The sequence below is a fragment of the Tigriopus californicus genome, chromosome 11, assembly GCF_007210705.1.
Source record: "Tigriopus californicus strain San Diego chromosome 11, Tcal_SD_v2.1, whole genome shotgun sequence".
In the NCBI taxonomy this organism is placed as follows: domain Eukaryota; kingdom Metazoa; phylum Arthropoda; class Copepoda; order Harpacticoida; family Harpacticidae; genus Tigriopus; species Tigriopus californicus.
This window is the reverse complement of record NC_081450.1, coordinates 10,927,050-10,941,690: the sequence shown is the minus strand read 5'-3', so window position 1 is coordinate 10,941,690 and position 14,641 is coordinate 10,927,050. Positions and strand designations below refer to the sequence as shown.

Genomic DNA, 14,641 nt, shown 5'->3' with positions numbered 1-14,641 from the left:
CAAAAGCGACGGATTGCCTCTCATAAGGGATTTCTCGACCAGCAAGACGACAGCAGATCGTCTTTCCTGTGTTCTCGAGATGTCCTCCCTAGAGGGAAATCCTTGCAAAGCTCTGCAAAATGGTAAAAACAAAGGCATCATTGTCCCCAAATGATCATATTCTCGACCACAAAAGCGGAAAAGAGAGTAAAGCCACTCACTCCGGGGACCACAGGGAAGGATATATGTACAGTATCCATCGTAAATATTTGGGTCAAAGTCACGGAATGAGCCATAAAACGTCACATGGATTAAAAGAGCACAATAAATCGCTCTTCAACACTGGTCGTTGTTACCGACAAAATGTATGAAACTTGGAGAAAAAACCTTCAAGAAGCATATCTCTCTTTCCACCTGAGCTCCGTAAAGAAACTCAACCTATCCATTCAGAGTTTCTATACATTTTTCCTTCACTTGAAACCCATTCAAGGAGGAAGTCAGATAGATGAGTAAGTTCTTTCTGTCTATGATGTTTTGAAGGAGAAAAACGCAGCACAACTTTGCGGATTTAATACCAAACGAAACAGAGCAAAAATTTTGCCTACACTGATAATGAAAGCGTGGTCGGGCTTCTTATCCTTCGGAGTCCAATGTCTAAAGTCACGTACCGAGAGGTTCTTAGCCAGTGTTTGGGTGCTCTCGTTTCGCCGAAACTTCCCAGATCTCTCTTTGTCCAACGGCATTGTCCTCCTGCTTCTTGGGATGAGCCAACTTTTCAAACTCATTTGAATGTTTTAGTGCAAGTAGAAAGAAAGAGAGAGAGAGAGATAGAAGCACAAAATCACACCACTTGCCTCAGGATTCTACGCCGTCATTACGAGAGAATCTATACGATTTGTACCCACATCATTAGAAACTTGAGGGAACTTTCAAGATTAAAGACTGATTCAAAACGCCCTATTCTTGACTTGAAAGCAAAGCCATCGTCAACTGACAGCCGATCTGGTTTCGGTGGTTAGATTCAATGATGACCAAGTTGTCTGATGCTCGAGATTAGTAAACCAAGATCCTCTTCACAGAGAATCTGGACGTGGATTCAATTGTAACTTGGAACAATAGACCGTTCCCATTGTCAGTAGTCAGTAGCTGGTCGGCTCAGTTCTCAGTTTTTAGAGGCTGGATGGTTTTGCACACCCTACTAAATAAATAAGCAGGAGATGCAAACAAAGGCAGCTGTTGGACTGGCCTTCACTTTGTGGAAAATCTGCTCCTTTTCCGCCAGTGCACCAATTTGAACAAAGTGGAAACTATCCATTAAACCTGTTTTGGGAAGAAATGAGACTGGTTGAAATGGCTTTTCGGCTTGTGGTTTGGAAATGATAATTGTTTTTGGCTACCAAAGGCAAAGGAGAAGGATCATCATCCTCATCATCATCAGGCAGTGGGTGTCTCCCTTCGGACGATAGTTGGAAAGTCTGGAACCACAAGCTCTAATTCCACACGATGACTGAGGAGTAGGGGCTGGAAAGTCAACGTCACCAGAGCAATTAGAACCCGAAATCTAGCTCCAAACGAGGATTTTCATTCAGAACTATTAACAAGTACACCAACCTCCTCTTTACCTCGGCATACACAACTAATACAATAATTGTAGCCATACCTACCTCCTCTAACGCGAAAAAAGCCACTTTTAACGTCAAACTGGAATTGTCAGTGAGGACACCATTTGAAATGTCCCTTCATCCTACCACATGCAGGTAGTAACATCAATCAAGCTCTAGCCTCCCAAGTTTTCTACTGTTCATGCTGCTCTAGCCCTCCTCAAGATATATCTACAAGACCCTAGGTTTGTACAAGCCCCTGTTTCTGGCACCCTGTTATTGACTCCCAAGTCTTAACGTATCTGTCTCTATCCACCTCCTTTTCCTCCTCCTCCTTCTTCTTCTGTTCAACTACGCTAGCACTACTTCGTTTTGTGCATGCTTTGAAACTGTCGCCACTTACTTTCCTCCCAAAGAAGCTATAACGAGGAAATATTTGTCACTTTCTGCATGAATAGACTGGGAAATGCTCAATTCGAGCTCACAACCGACTTCACTCCTGGCCCACAACTTCCCAATTCTCGCCGAATATTTCGGGGTTTGTAGGTCTTTTACGAGAGTCATATCTAAAAGCGATAACAATTTCTAGGCTCCATTTTCTTGGTATTAACAAGGTGAACGCAATCGAAAGCAAAGCTTTTGCCGGTACAAGTGTCTCTTGGGTCGGAATTGAAGAGGAAGGGTGGCTTTAGGAAAACATTGGTGTTGGCTTTTACCAAATCGGATGAATATTCTCTTTTTTCCGCTGGCATTTGTCGCAACTCAAGCGTTGAGTGAAAGGATTATTCACACTGGAATGGACAATGAGCCGTCTGATTTGAGAGCACCATTCCACCCATTGTGCCCACGTATTTATCTGTATCCCATCAAACACAACCTCTTTCAACATTTTAACACGAGATGAGAAAACAGTTTCAGTATGTAGTCAAATTTTTCCCCACACGATCCCGATTCCAGGGAGAGTAGTGACCGAAAACTTCCCTCGACATCAAGCCCACACCATCAATGAATATTTCCACTAAATAAACTACAAATCTGAAACCTGTGGTCTCATCTATGATGTGCAGTGAGCACTTTCGCTTTCGCACCCATGGCTTTTTCACATAGCCCAGTACACATAGAGTATATAGACGCATGTTTGCAAGAGAGCTCCCTAGAGATTACGACTAACTTCTGCGATTCTCGTCTTCACACGAAGTGAATGACCAGATATCATCAAGTACGGTCATGTTCTCACGAGTATTTGGGTTGAAACCATCGAAGCCTATGGAGGACTCGTGTTGATACAAATCTTGCGGCAGAACTTTATTCGGATCCCTTAAAATGGGATAGGTGTTCAAGGGTGCGGAAATTCCAATCCAATATTCAGCCACGTTATCAGACAATGCAATTATGGACAACTAGCTCCCACCTCCCCCCTCCCCTAAATCCAGTCTGGTAATATCAACCAACCGGCCTCCTTTGGTCTTTAGATAATCATGGTGATGAGTGACTCCATTTTGAAATGGGGTCTGTCAATTAAGACTCCTGTAATGGGCGGCTCATGTTTAAAATTGCCTTTCATCGAGGGTATCTCCACCTATAATTGGATTTCTACGACTCGCACCAATAACGAGGTCGATCGATCTCCTTTGGGGCTAGAAAAAAAATCTCACTTTTTCCTGCTGATCAGATTTGAACCTTAAAACACTGGCTTTTGGAGTTTTGAGCGAGTCGATGAGAAAGGGGAAAGGACTCAGTGAAGTGAGTAGTGGTTTGGTTGGCAATCGCTCTTCTCCATTCCTTTTGAAGTGATCCAGAGTGAACGAGCGAGTCTTGTTCCATTGACTCAACGCTCTCTTTTTTGATGAGTAGAAGAGCCTTGGAAAAGATTCAGACTGCCTGGCTTTGCTTGACGTCGTGACTTTCCCGCTCGTTTGCTCGGACCATTTTTCAATCAGTTTCCGTTTTTTTGCCACCATGGATCAAATTGGTCTCTTTCAACAATCTATTGTCAGGGAAGATCTTTGGTGGGTGGGTGGGTGTTGCCTGTGGAAGTAGTCGAGAGGAAGAAAATGGGGAAACCTCGATTCTTTCGAGGATTTACGAGGGATCACGCCAGGCAAAATGGGAGCTTCCCCAAAAAGGAGATGACAGAATAAATTCTTGGAAGGAGACCCCCTTTAGTTTTTTATGGCGAGTGTGAAAGAGGAATCAGGGGTCCAAAATTTGATAAAGGCCACCCAACAAACATTTCAAAGGCTGGGGAGATTTTAGCACGGACAAGGGGATCTCATGGCATTGCGATTCAAAGCGGCAAAATCCGATTAGGTATACAATCTCTTGATCTCCCCTCTCTCCATTGGAGAGTTGCACAAGAGAATTACAAATTAGACAATCATGAATTTCTAATCAGGGCGTGAGAGCTTGAGAGACAAGCTCCGAGATCCCTAAAATCCGGAAAAGCATCCTCCTCTATCACCTACCCACCCCAAATCTGGATCCCCATGATTCATTTGTCCAATATGGAATTGGAGAAACCATTCGGGAGCTTGATTGAATTATCGCCCAGTTAGGTGATTCCAAAAGCCGGACTGGATACCACCTTAAATCCAATTCTGCTCTGCCATCCTTTCCTGGAATGCTCATCCTACCCTTTTCTTGTTTTCCTCCCTCATCTCCCTCCTTCATTCTTCAATCCATGTTCCACCTCGGGAAGTTTGCTTATAATGTCATTTTAAATTTATGAGATCTCTCTGTATCTTGCAGCCATCCCAGTAAGAAGCTTGGTGCCCCTCGTTTCGTGATCTGGCGCCTCCTAGTCGCCTTTTTGCCCTCTCTAAGAAATGTGTAATCCGTCTCATATTTCGTAATTTCTTCTTTTGGGATTCATCCCTGGGGAGACACAGGGAAACAAAGGTGTTCGAAAGCAATAAAGGGTGACTAGCTAGAGGTGAAACCCGGCAAACACGTTGTGCCAAATTCATCTTCAAAGTGCTTGAATACGAGCAGTCTCGGATTAATGCAAACGAGCAGATCCATCATTCATTTGAAAAGCCTTATAAAATACCTGTTTCTTGGGTATTCATTCATTCGTTCAAGGAAAATCCTATTTCTACATTACCAACCCCAAAAAAGGTTGACCAAAGGTGCCTGAGCCAACAATGACCATCTTTGGATGAGTTGGGACTGAAAAGGGAAATGCGAGGAGGGCAAAATTGGAACATAAAAGTCAGTGGTTCAAGCAGAATCCAGACATTACCTACGCCATTCGACGCTGTTGCGGGGAGGAGTAATAAGTGAAGATTCCAATTGGCTCCTTTCCTTCCTAGCCCATAACAAACCAAGGTGGATAAGAAAGGAACAGGTTTATCCCTTCACATTTCCCCTACGTCTGGCTCTCTCCTATCTCCAGAATTATGTGAAATGAGAAACAATAAAGTTCAATCTGGGCTCCTCACCACATCCGAGGTTATTTAGATCTGGAGGCTTATTCAGACTCTTTTATAACAATGGAGGAGACCCTTTTAGAGGCGCAATTTGCTGCACTGTGATTGCATTGATACCTCCACAATTGATACATTCTCATACTCCTACAAGAGATTGTAGAGAGTGAGTTTCATCTTTTTGTGGGAACCCTGAGCACGAGCGTCTTGAAGAAGCCCTTTTTGAGTGGTAAAGGGTAGTAAAATCATAGACTCAAGTAGATAGGAGTGATATTGTCATTTTGAGGGTCAATAAAGGGAGATTTAAAGAGTGGGGGGTTATTGGTTTTCTTCCCTGCCTCACCGTACGTATTTGATTCTTTTCCTTTTTTAGTAGATAGCGCAGATCGAAGAAAAAAAGGCCATTTATCTTCCAGAGATTCGCAAAATGTACTACATTACACAATGATCCCATTCTTGACCTTTTTTGAATAGAAAATGTCATTGGAATATCTTTCAAAGGAGCTTCAAGACTCAATATAGTCGGCAAATAATTTCATTGTCAAAGCAAGTGCATGAAGTCGTCCTTTGGTTGTGCCAGTTTTGGGAACAAAAAAGCACGCCGGAAAGTCGGACCTTTCAACTTTTTGCCAATCTTATGTTCCTGGAGGCTAGCTGAAAAAATAATCTCTGCTACTGAATTTCCATATCCATAACAAAGCCAAGCTTTGGCCAAGCCAAGATCTATGGTATTCGGAATGAAATTATAGGGTTTCGGAAGCGAGAACTGCACAAAAAGCCATTGTATTGTATCCGAAGCTTCGTGACACAAAACTTTTTTTCGAGGAATACGGAAACATACAAATTGAGACATATTTCCTCCCTCTTCATCCAGCTGAGAACTTGGCTTTTAGACGAAGCTGAAAAGGTCCACATTCTAGCGAGAGGATTAGAATGCATTGAACAAAAGCGTATCGACCTCTGATAAGGTCATAAGGTCACTCTTGGTCTCCATGTTGACAAGCCATCCGGCCTTTTCAAATTCAACCAGACGAAGCGAGGCTGGGGTAAAATCTCCAGGGGAAAGGCTGTCTGGAGTCTGGACGGCCAGACTCACGTACTACTTTCATGTTAGAACTGTTAAACAACCGGATAGAACCGAGGCACTTCCAGAGTCTCATGATCCCTCATTGGAAATTGATTTCCCCTCGGAGCTCAAGTTTTATTGGTGTCCGGAGGTTTATTTGACTTCTTCTAGAGGATTGCCAAGGCTGGACAATACAAGAAAAATACCGTCAAAAATAGAAATGTTAATGAAATAACTAGTTCGACATGTCATCACTTTTCAGTCCGTATAATAGTTGAATTAGCCCTGTTGTTTTGTGTGGCCTCATCGATTGTTAAGGCAGGGTATATTTTCTAAATGACATAAGTGGACGGTACATTTCGGAAGGTGAATGGGTCAATTGGCTCCGAAACATTGCGTTCCATGTTCTAGAGAGAGAGAGAGAGGGAGTTTTTCGTCCAAGTAGTCTAGACGAACTGAGGGTCTTCAAGAGGTGAATAGGACAAAAATCACGCGTTTTTTCTACGCTTTTCGAGGTAATTACAAATGACTTTTTGTCCCAGGACCCAGGATCAACGTACTATTGGCAAAGAAAGAGCTAAAGAACTAGCTTTGACGCTGGAGTACGTCACTATGAGTAAAACTGATTGAAATTTTGTAGAAATACGTGAGCTAAAGCGACGATAGACAGAGTGCTCCACTTAGAATTTGTAATGGGGATAAAAAGGAGCCCAATTGGACAGTCCCAAACAATAGACTGTTCCAAGTGTTTCAAGTGGTCCTGATGGAACCCGTAATCTCCAATGGAGTGTCCATCGTGAATGGAGTTTCTTATTGCTATCCTCGATCAAGCTTTCACTTTAAGAGGGTCACGTCTTGAGATATCAAACGGAATTCTTGAGTAATCAAGCACTATGAGACCATTTTAAGCTCATGCACACTACAAAGATTTAGTCGATCAACAGCAAATAATCATCGGGTGATTCATCGAGAGATACAATGTTTATAATGGCCACAGGATTAGAGGTACTAAAGTGATCTGTAAGTCCAAAAAGCAAGATGCCAATCCTTGACGCAAGTGTTCCATTCAGGTCGGATTTCCATTCCGGAAAGGTTCCTTTCAGATCGGGTTTTTCCCTTTTGCCCAACCCACTCTCGAATAGCGTCAATAACTCTCATGATAAGCGCACACATGGCTCGAGATTTAGTGGAGGGCTTTTTAGGCCTCCCAATAGGTGGCCTCTATTGTGGTAACCATAAAGACCGCCAACCTTTTTTCAGTCTCCTTTTCGGAATTGTGTGGCAAACCCCCATTGAAGGTTGGCCATTTATCCAAAGAGGTCCCACAGCACCAACCTTACTTAGGTGCACGTTGCGTTGCTAAGCTAGAAATTTCTTGATAAATAACCAAGGATCGTTCGTAAAGAGAGCCTAGAAGCACAATTGCGTACAGAGGTTATTCCTTAGAATAGATTCTTCATTCAGCACTTGGGTAGTACAATGGTTGCACCAAGAGGGAAGACATGAACCGGAAATAAAAGCGGAAGTATATTTTCTAATGCTGTCAACAACTTTGCGACTCATGGCGCTGAAATTGGCCTAGCCTTTTGGACAAGCATGAATTTCAGCCTTGTCATAAATTGCGTCGGAGATCTGGTCACAAAAAGGCACTGGTAGTTTTATCTAACGCCTTAAATCTTTTTGTACTTGTCACGACTGTGCTTGAACTGGGGATCTCGCCAATTTCGACATCTTTAACATTTAATAATGTTTTCAATCTGATCACGAGATGTAGAACTCGAATAAACTTGGGTTGGTTCACGATTGAATTGAGGCTAGATTAAGGAACACATATGGTTTTATGTGCAAATTGTTCCCCCCAGTATGTATGTTCCTTTGCGTGTGTTCCTCATGTTCAAAGTCCCCAGAGAAGACAAAAGACCGATAATTTCATCACCCAAATGATTTTCCCGACATTGGGACTGGGAGAAATAAATCTTAATTCCGTTCCATGGAACAAGGTAAAGGGGACTGACTAACTCTGTCTTAACGTTTTTCAGCACCGGCTCAAGGGAAAGTTCCACAAACTGACATTGGTGCAGATAGAAAAAAAGCCACGATTGGTGGTGCAGTTTGTGGGATTGTGGACAGTTCTAATTCTGGTGGCAATGTTCCAAAAATAATTGGAGCGATCTTCTTCCCCACAATAAGCCTTGTGGAACATACCCACGTAGATGGACGAGTGCAATAAGTCCTCATGGATTGCTAATTGTTATTGCGTGTTAAAATGTCATCTCTGTGGAGTTGACTCGAAATATTTCAGGGTTACTACCCAGCATGGGCAAGTTTGTGTGTACTGTAGGTGATGTTTTCCAATAGGTAATGATTATCGATTTCCGTGGGTTGTTGATGTTCTCTTGGGTTAATGGCAGTGCCACAGGATCGTCAGGCAGGAAAAGTTAATGAGTTTTCTTTTCCTCATGCTTCATTCATTCAAGCTAGGGGAAACGGACCCAAGGTCAGTGAGTAACTTACTTGTATTCCTTGACGGGATATTTCTCGGCACACATAATCGAACACTTTGACCACAAGAACTCTTTCTTGAACTTGGAATTGACCAGCTTATGGGATAAGGCGTCACATTCACCTGAGCAGCTACTCATGGCCGGTTGCTTGCCGCCAAACTCATCCAAGTACTCTGTACCACATATCTTGTATTGACAGCTATCTTCAATGATGTAGTTGCCCAGATAAGGCTCACCGGTAGGTTTATTACTCGGGATCACACTGCCTTGTTGCATGGCACTCAAAACACCAATGCAAGAGCAACAAGAGACGGCCCAAAATATGAATTTCATCGCCATGATGCACTAGATTGAGAGTTATTTTCTGACTCGGAGATTGATTCCAAAGGTGGTTGAATTGTCACCCGAAATAAAAAACACACTTCCAATGGACAGCCTTCTCTGCTAACGGCAAGTTACCTTCTCCAACTGAAGCTGAGCATACACCAAGTCTTTCTACTTTGGCATTTTCGTGGAGAGAATTGGACGAAACTTCGCGAAGCTAACGGTGAACGGGACTTGACGAGGAGAACGCCGGTTCAAGGATGAGGTTGCGTAGATCAGGCAAAAAGGAGGGACGATGATCCGCCGGAAAGGCATCAATGCCACGACTCTAATGCATCGAGAGAGTGGTTACGGGTGTTACACCACGAAATCGGAATTTCATTCACGATTATCGAGATAATCTTTGTGCCAGAACTCACGAGGCATAAGAGAGGACGAGCGACGCTTTTTATCTAAAACCGGTGGCAACTAGGCAAAGAACAAGTGCATAATAGTCTTTGTCGAGCGATTGGCCTCCATTGTGAGGTCTCCATTGCCAATATGTGCCCCCTTGTTCGCCTATGAATCGCTCATGACAGTTCGTGGAAGATCAATCAACTTTGTTTTTAAAACACGTCCTACTCGAGAGGTGATCGCCTGAACCTTCTTCTTCATTCCGGAACGCACTTACAGCGTATTGCATTCCGACGAGGGTTCGAAACTTGGTTTACCAGCTTTTGGTGCCTGGCCCGAGCGATGGAAGTGCCATTCTCTTAAAGATTTTCCAAACCAACCAGGCCTTCGCCCAAGTTTCTCCCACCCCACCGAGAAGCCATTTGCATTTTCTGATCCCTGATAGTGATGAAGATGTGCCTCGTTGAAAAATTTATGAAATTGAGTCATGAACGAAAATCGATGTCCAATTTGTCCATCCATCGGTAAAACGACCTACCCCGGGATTTTGGCCGAATCATGGAGTCTTTATTCTGTCGAGTCAAATTGGTTGCAAGATATATATTGGAAAAAGAGAACTATTCATATTTAGTCCCAACATCCGCACACTTTTTCGCATTCAATGTCAACGTTGTTGCAATGGGCCTCGCACTGAAACCGGACAAAAAAAATCATATTATGGTACTACTTGCTTTATAAGAGACAAGTAGTCGAAAATGGGATCATACTTTGTTTCGATAGTTTTTTCCGTCCACTCCACACACTGGACTTTCCGGTTTAGTTTGGCACTCCTGACATTCCAATTTGCACGGACATTCTTTGTGGCAAACAATGCGATATTTTGTCTGGAATAGTATAAATCCATGAAATAGCTCAAAGCTGCTCCTTTACGTATTTGCAGTTCTCTTTTATATAACAACATGTGGCTCGTTCAAAATGTATTCACTCAATTTTGCATTCATCTACTGAAGCGACATAGATGCTTATTTCAAAATCTTTGGTAAAAACATTCCTAGTGTGATAAAAGTGGCAATCCGCTAAAAGACTGCAAGGTTTAGTGATTTGTTTGAACAAATGTAAAAATGGAGGGTAGACATACGCAATTAATATAGACCCATCGGGGAAACAAAAAAATCGTACTTCATCACAAAACCATAATTGTGCAGTTAACGTTAGGTTTTAAGATGAGTACATCTATTATTATTGGGGTCACTTTCTCAAAAAGAGGAATATTGTAAATGCACTATATTGAACTAAACCAATGGGAAATCTACGTGTAAATACGAAGAAAGTGCATGTTAGTCTCACTGCTAACTATGCTATTTACTGCAAACTTAAGAAACCACCATCTTTTTGAAATCGAATTTCACTTGAAGCAAGGATATTGGGAAACTTCGACGCGAAATTTTCTGCAAATTCTTTTATTTGTTACTAAACTAAGATATTCTTGACACAAAACTAAGCACGCTCTCGGTCTTTAAAGAACAAGCCTTTATGTTGAGGGCATATAACAATAGCCTGAACGTTTTTTAAGTGGTAGTCATACAAGAATCATTTTCTTTGACGTATTTAGTAAAAAATGTCATTGAAATTCGAGTGACGTCGATTTGGGACTGTTTTGCAAAAGGAGGAGTTGGGTAAGGCAAAATTGCTAATTCAGCCCAAACTTTTTTCATTTTGAATTATTGTGCAAAAAGTAAGCGTTTGTGTAAGAGCAGAGCATGGTAAAATTCAATATCTTAGGACATTAAAATGAAGCAGTTCTTAAACCTCTGACTAGAAGAAAGTTATGGGTTCATTTTCGGCTAAGGACTTCTTCGGTCCAGCACTAAATACAGAACCTGTGTTCTCTAAGAACTTGGATCAATTTCGCAATCATCTCCCTTTTTGTTTGGACCATCATGCTTGGAACAAAGAATGACGATTTATCTCATCTTTTTTATGACATGAAAGCCGATTTCTATGAGTCAAAAACTTGTTCCACCTCCAACCATTTCATTGAAAACCTTTACCTTAGAACACTCGGTGGCAATGCAATTGTTGTCGTATTGGTAGTTGGCCTCGTCACAAACGGGTGAGAATCCTTCAAGTTTGGTACACTTTTGGATGCAATTGTCTGTTTTTTCTAAGATGGCAGCGAGTCCAGCTCCGAAGAGCAACGCCAATATCGACAATGCCTTGATCATACCTAGAATTGAATCCGGGTTCAAAAACTTTCTTTGAAAGCAATATGTTACTGTTCCGACTGTTCTTTGGAATCTTACTTGCTTGTAGTAGAAAGTTCTCGTTCTCCTTGTGACAGATTTTTGAGCCACTTCGCAGTTGTGTTATCGCAAACTAACTGGAACTGAATGATGCACTCTTAAAAAGCAATGCTTCGATTCCAAACAGTGTGCTTGTCTTGTGGAAATTGACAAATGTGCTACAACTACTACTTCGCAGGCTTATGGCACGGCTATTTCACAGGTGTTTTCAGATGGCTTACAAGGTTTGTCTGATAAGCTGGGTTGAGAATTTGTGTTATAAGATTGCTTTTAGCAAGTCACAATATGTGTTTGGGACACAATTTCCCACAATTTCCAATATTCCAGACAAATATACATGCGTTTGCCACAAAAAGGAAAAAAAACCAAATGGAGCTAAAATCAATTTATTATCATGGCCTAGTCCTCTGAAACAGATGTCTGAACAATTTTTCTTCATAGAAAAAAGTATTCTCCGGACTTTTTCTCGGCTGTCAAACGATGTATTCTAATAAAATGAGACTTGCGTCACGCATTGAGCAATAACGCGGCCTAGACCTAGATGTTCACTTATGCATAAAGACGTTAACCGACACCTGAGCAATTATTACTATAGATAATATTGTTCTAAACGTACGTATCTTACAGAGCGACAACGTTTTGCCACTTCTTAATCATCAGTGGATCGGGAGCACACTTGAGAACAGGATATTGGAACCGGGTGGAAAGGAACAAAAGATGAGGGGTGAGGAAGAATCGTCGCCACTTCCTTGCTTTCACCCACCTGGTCCAAGTGAGAGAGATTTATTCGCTTTCACTATGGTCACTCTTCTTGATTATCTTTTGATGGGCTGCTGCTAGCTCACAGAACTACGAGAGTTTATGGTACAACAAAGAGAGCGCGACTTGCCGTTGTTCCACGGTGGCACAATCCACTGTCAAAATATGGATGGATAATTTTATGACAATTGCCTCTCTCCCCCCGCAAACGTGTGCTCCAGACGAACCAGTTTTTATAAGCCGAAAATATTTATGACGTGCCATACGAACACGAACATGATCCCACAATACATAATGCAGGTACATAAACATTCAACAGTGTCAATTTTAGAATCGTTCTCGTTCAGACATAGTCCCAAGGATGAAAGAGCTACTAAGAGGGATGCTTATTCCAACAACAACCCCCTTGTAACGATAAAACGCCGAGCCACTCCGTCCAAAGACGAGTTAGGCAACCAAAATACGATCAGAGATGGAATTACGAGAAGGAGGGGAAAAGATCCAGTTGCAAGTCCCAACCCATGGAACGCCAGAATCCAGAAGGAGGGTGAGGGAATCGAGGGAAATCTTGGTTTCTCTGATCTCTGAGCCGTGTAATGTCAAGGGCCTGCTACTCGATTCTCAAGACTGGCAACTTTTACTATAAACCGGTACAACCCTCACTATGGGGAACATGTGCACTATAAATTGAACATCTCCGCGAAAATCCACCTACTGTAGGTAGAATCACAAATCGTCTTTTGATCATCAACCTTGCACTTTTAGAGCCAAGGAAAGGGGGATGCCAAATCTTGGCCAAATCCAGATCCTTCCCTCCTGCTAGAGAGATCGATTCAGTGGATCTGATCGAGGTGAATTGTCGTTAGTTGCCAAGATTTCCCAGGGAATGCCATTCAAGAGACGTGAACCCTTGTACGGACTAATCATTCCATAATTATGACTCGCCGATGGCGGCGGCTTGTCGAGCCATTGCTGATGATGATCTCTTGTTGCCAATGACACAAAGATCATTTGTGTGTTGAAAAAACCCTTTGTTTGTGGCTTGAATTCAAAGATAATGACAGTCTGTACAGTCAAGGGAACTTTCCCAACCTGGCAATCTTGACTGAATACGAAAAGATCATCACCGACCTACTGTAGTGGAGCGACCATTACGTACTTACATCCAATATTCAGTAGTGCGAGTGCTAGTTACTCATATCGGTTACCAATGTAAAGCGAGCGAAGCAATCTTTTCAGATGACGTCAGCAATTTCATTGCGTCAATTAAGTGCAACACCAGCCATCTTTCAGCATGACTGGGACAAATCTTGTTCATACAAACTAGAGCCAAACATTTGAAAGAAAACAACCTACAACCAAGATATGCACTGATGCACCACTGTTTGTCATATTGCCCTCACATCGACGACGATTCTTTATTATCGCATTGATTGGAGTGTGCACTCGTGATCTGTAGCTGACAACCCATGCCACTCAACATCCGACTCAACCAACACACAGGGAGAGAGAGGGCTTTGTGAGCCATAAAATAACCTTAATAGACGACACCCGGAAAATGCCATACCCACTGGACAAGTTGTTAAACATTCAAAATCAATATTGATACCATCTCTGCCAAGTGATCTGGCCTGCTCACCCTTGTCAAAGGTTGCCTACTTAATATTTAATAGCCCACAAAAAGGTCCTATCTTCTCGGTCTGTCTCTCTTTACGTTGGGGGTGAGGCCACCAAAAAAGAACCGCCTGCTAAAGTGGATCCCAATTCAATAGAACTCAAACCACACACACACTCTCCATCTACTGTTGTCGTTATTTGGTGGTACAATTATTGAAAGCGGAGTGTAGCATTTTCAAAACCAGGCAACTAACTTCCTGTGGCCAAAAAAAATCTTCGTCTTCACCTGCTGTGGCTAACAACAATTCGATCGCATTTTAACGAACTCCAGGAGGAGAAGGAGGAAATGGATAGCGCACGTTTTTTGTTCATTGTTTGGGTACAAAATTGATTTATTAGAAGTCGGAAAAAACGACTATCATTATCGGTAATTTTACTNAAAAAAACGACTATCATTATCGGTAATTTTACTGTATGATTCGAAATTGCGTTCTTTACGATATGGCCTCAAAATGTGTGGTGATACTCGAGCTCGATCAATATTTTGTGTATTCCTCAAATCTCATTCCCAGCCACTTATTCCTTCTTACAAGACTCATCAAAAGTTCAGGTATCTGCTTGGACCATGCTATTTTGTTATTACTACGTATTCATTCAAAAAAAGTGGTTT

At 42.2% G+C, this 14,641-nt stretch overlaps 2 protein-coding genes across 2 annotated transcripts in view; both read right to left on the bottom strand.

Moving 5' to 3' along the window:
- LOC131889820 (uncharacterized) overlaps window positions 1-9,179 on the bottom strand; it is a 41,845-nt gene extending 32,666 nt beyond the window's left edge. Inside the window, exon 1 of the mRNA XM_059239017.1 lies at window positions 8,586-9,179. Coding sequence (XP_059095000.1) covers window positions 8,586-8,914 — 329 coding nt within the window. The 5' untranslated portion in view covers window positions 8,915-9,179. The remainder of the gene's footprint in view (window positions 1-8,585) is intronic.
- A 617-nt stretch (window positions 9,180-9,796) lies between these two features.
- On the bottom strand, window positions 9,797-11,755 carry LOC131889825 (double-headed protease inhibitor, submandibular gland-like). Its single transcript, XM_059239024.1, has 4 exons — window positions 11,596-11,755; window positions 11,344-11,519; window positions 10,060-10,176; window positions 9,797-9,982 (listed from the first exon to the last, which is right to left on the bottom strand). The coding sequence occupies exons 2-4, from the start codon at window positions 11,515-11,517 to the stop codon at window positions 9,920-9,922; spliced, it is 354 nt and encodes a 117-aa protein (XP_059095007.1). The 5' UTR covers window positions 11,518-11,519; window positions 11,596-11,755; the 3' UTR covers window positions 9,797-9,919.
- Between the last annotated feature and the right edge of the window lie 2,886 nt (window positions 11,756-14,641).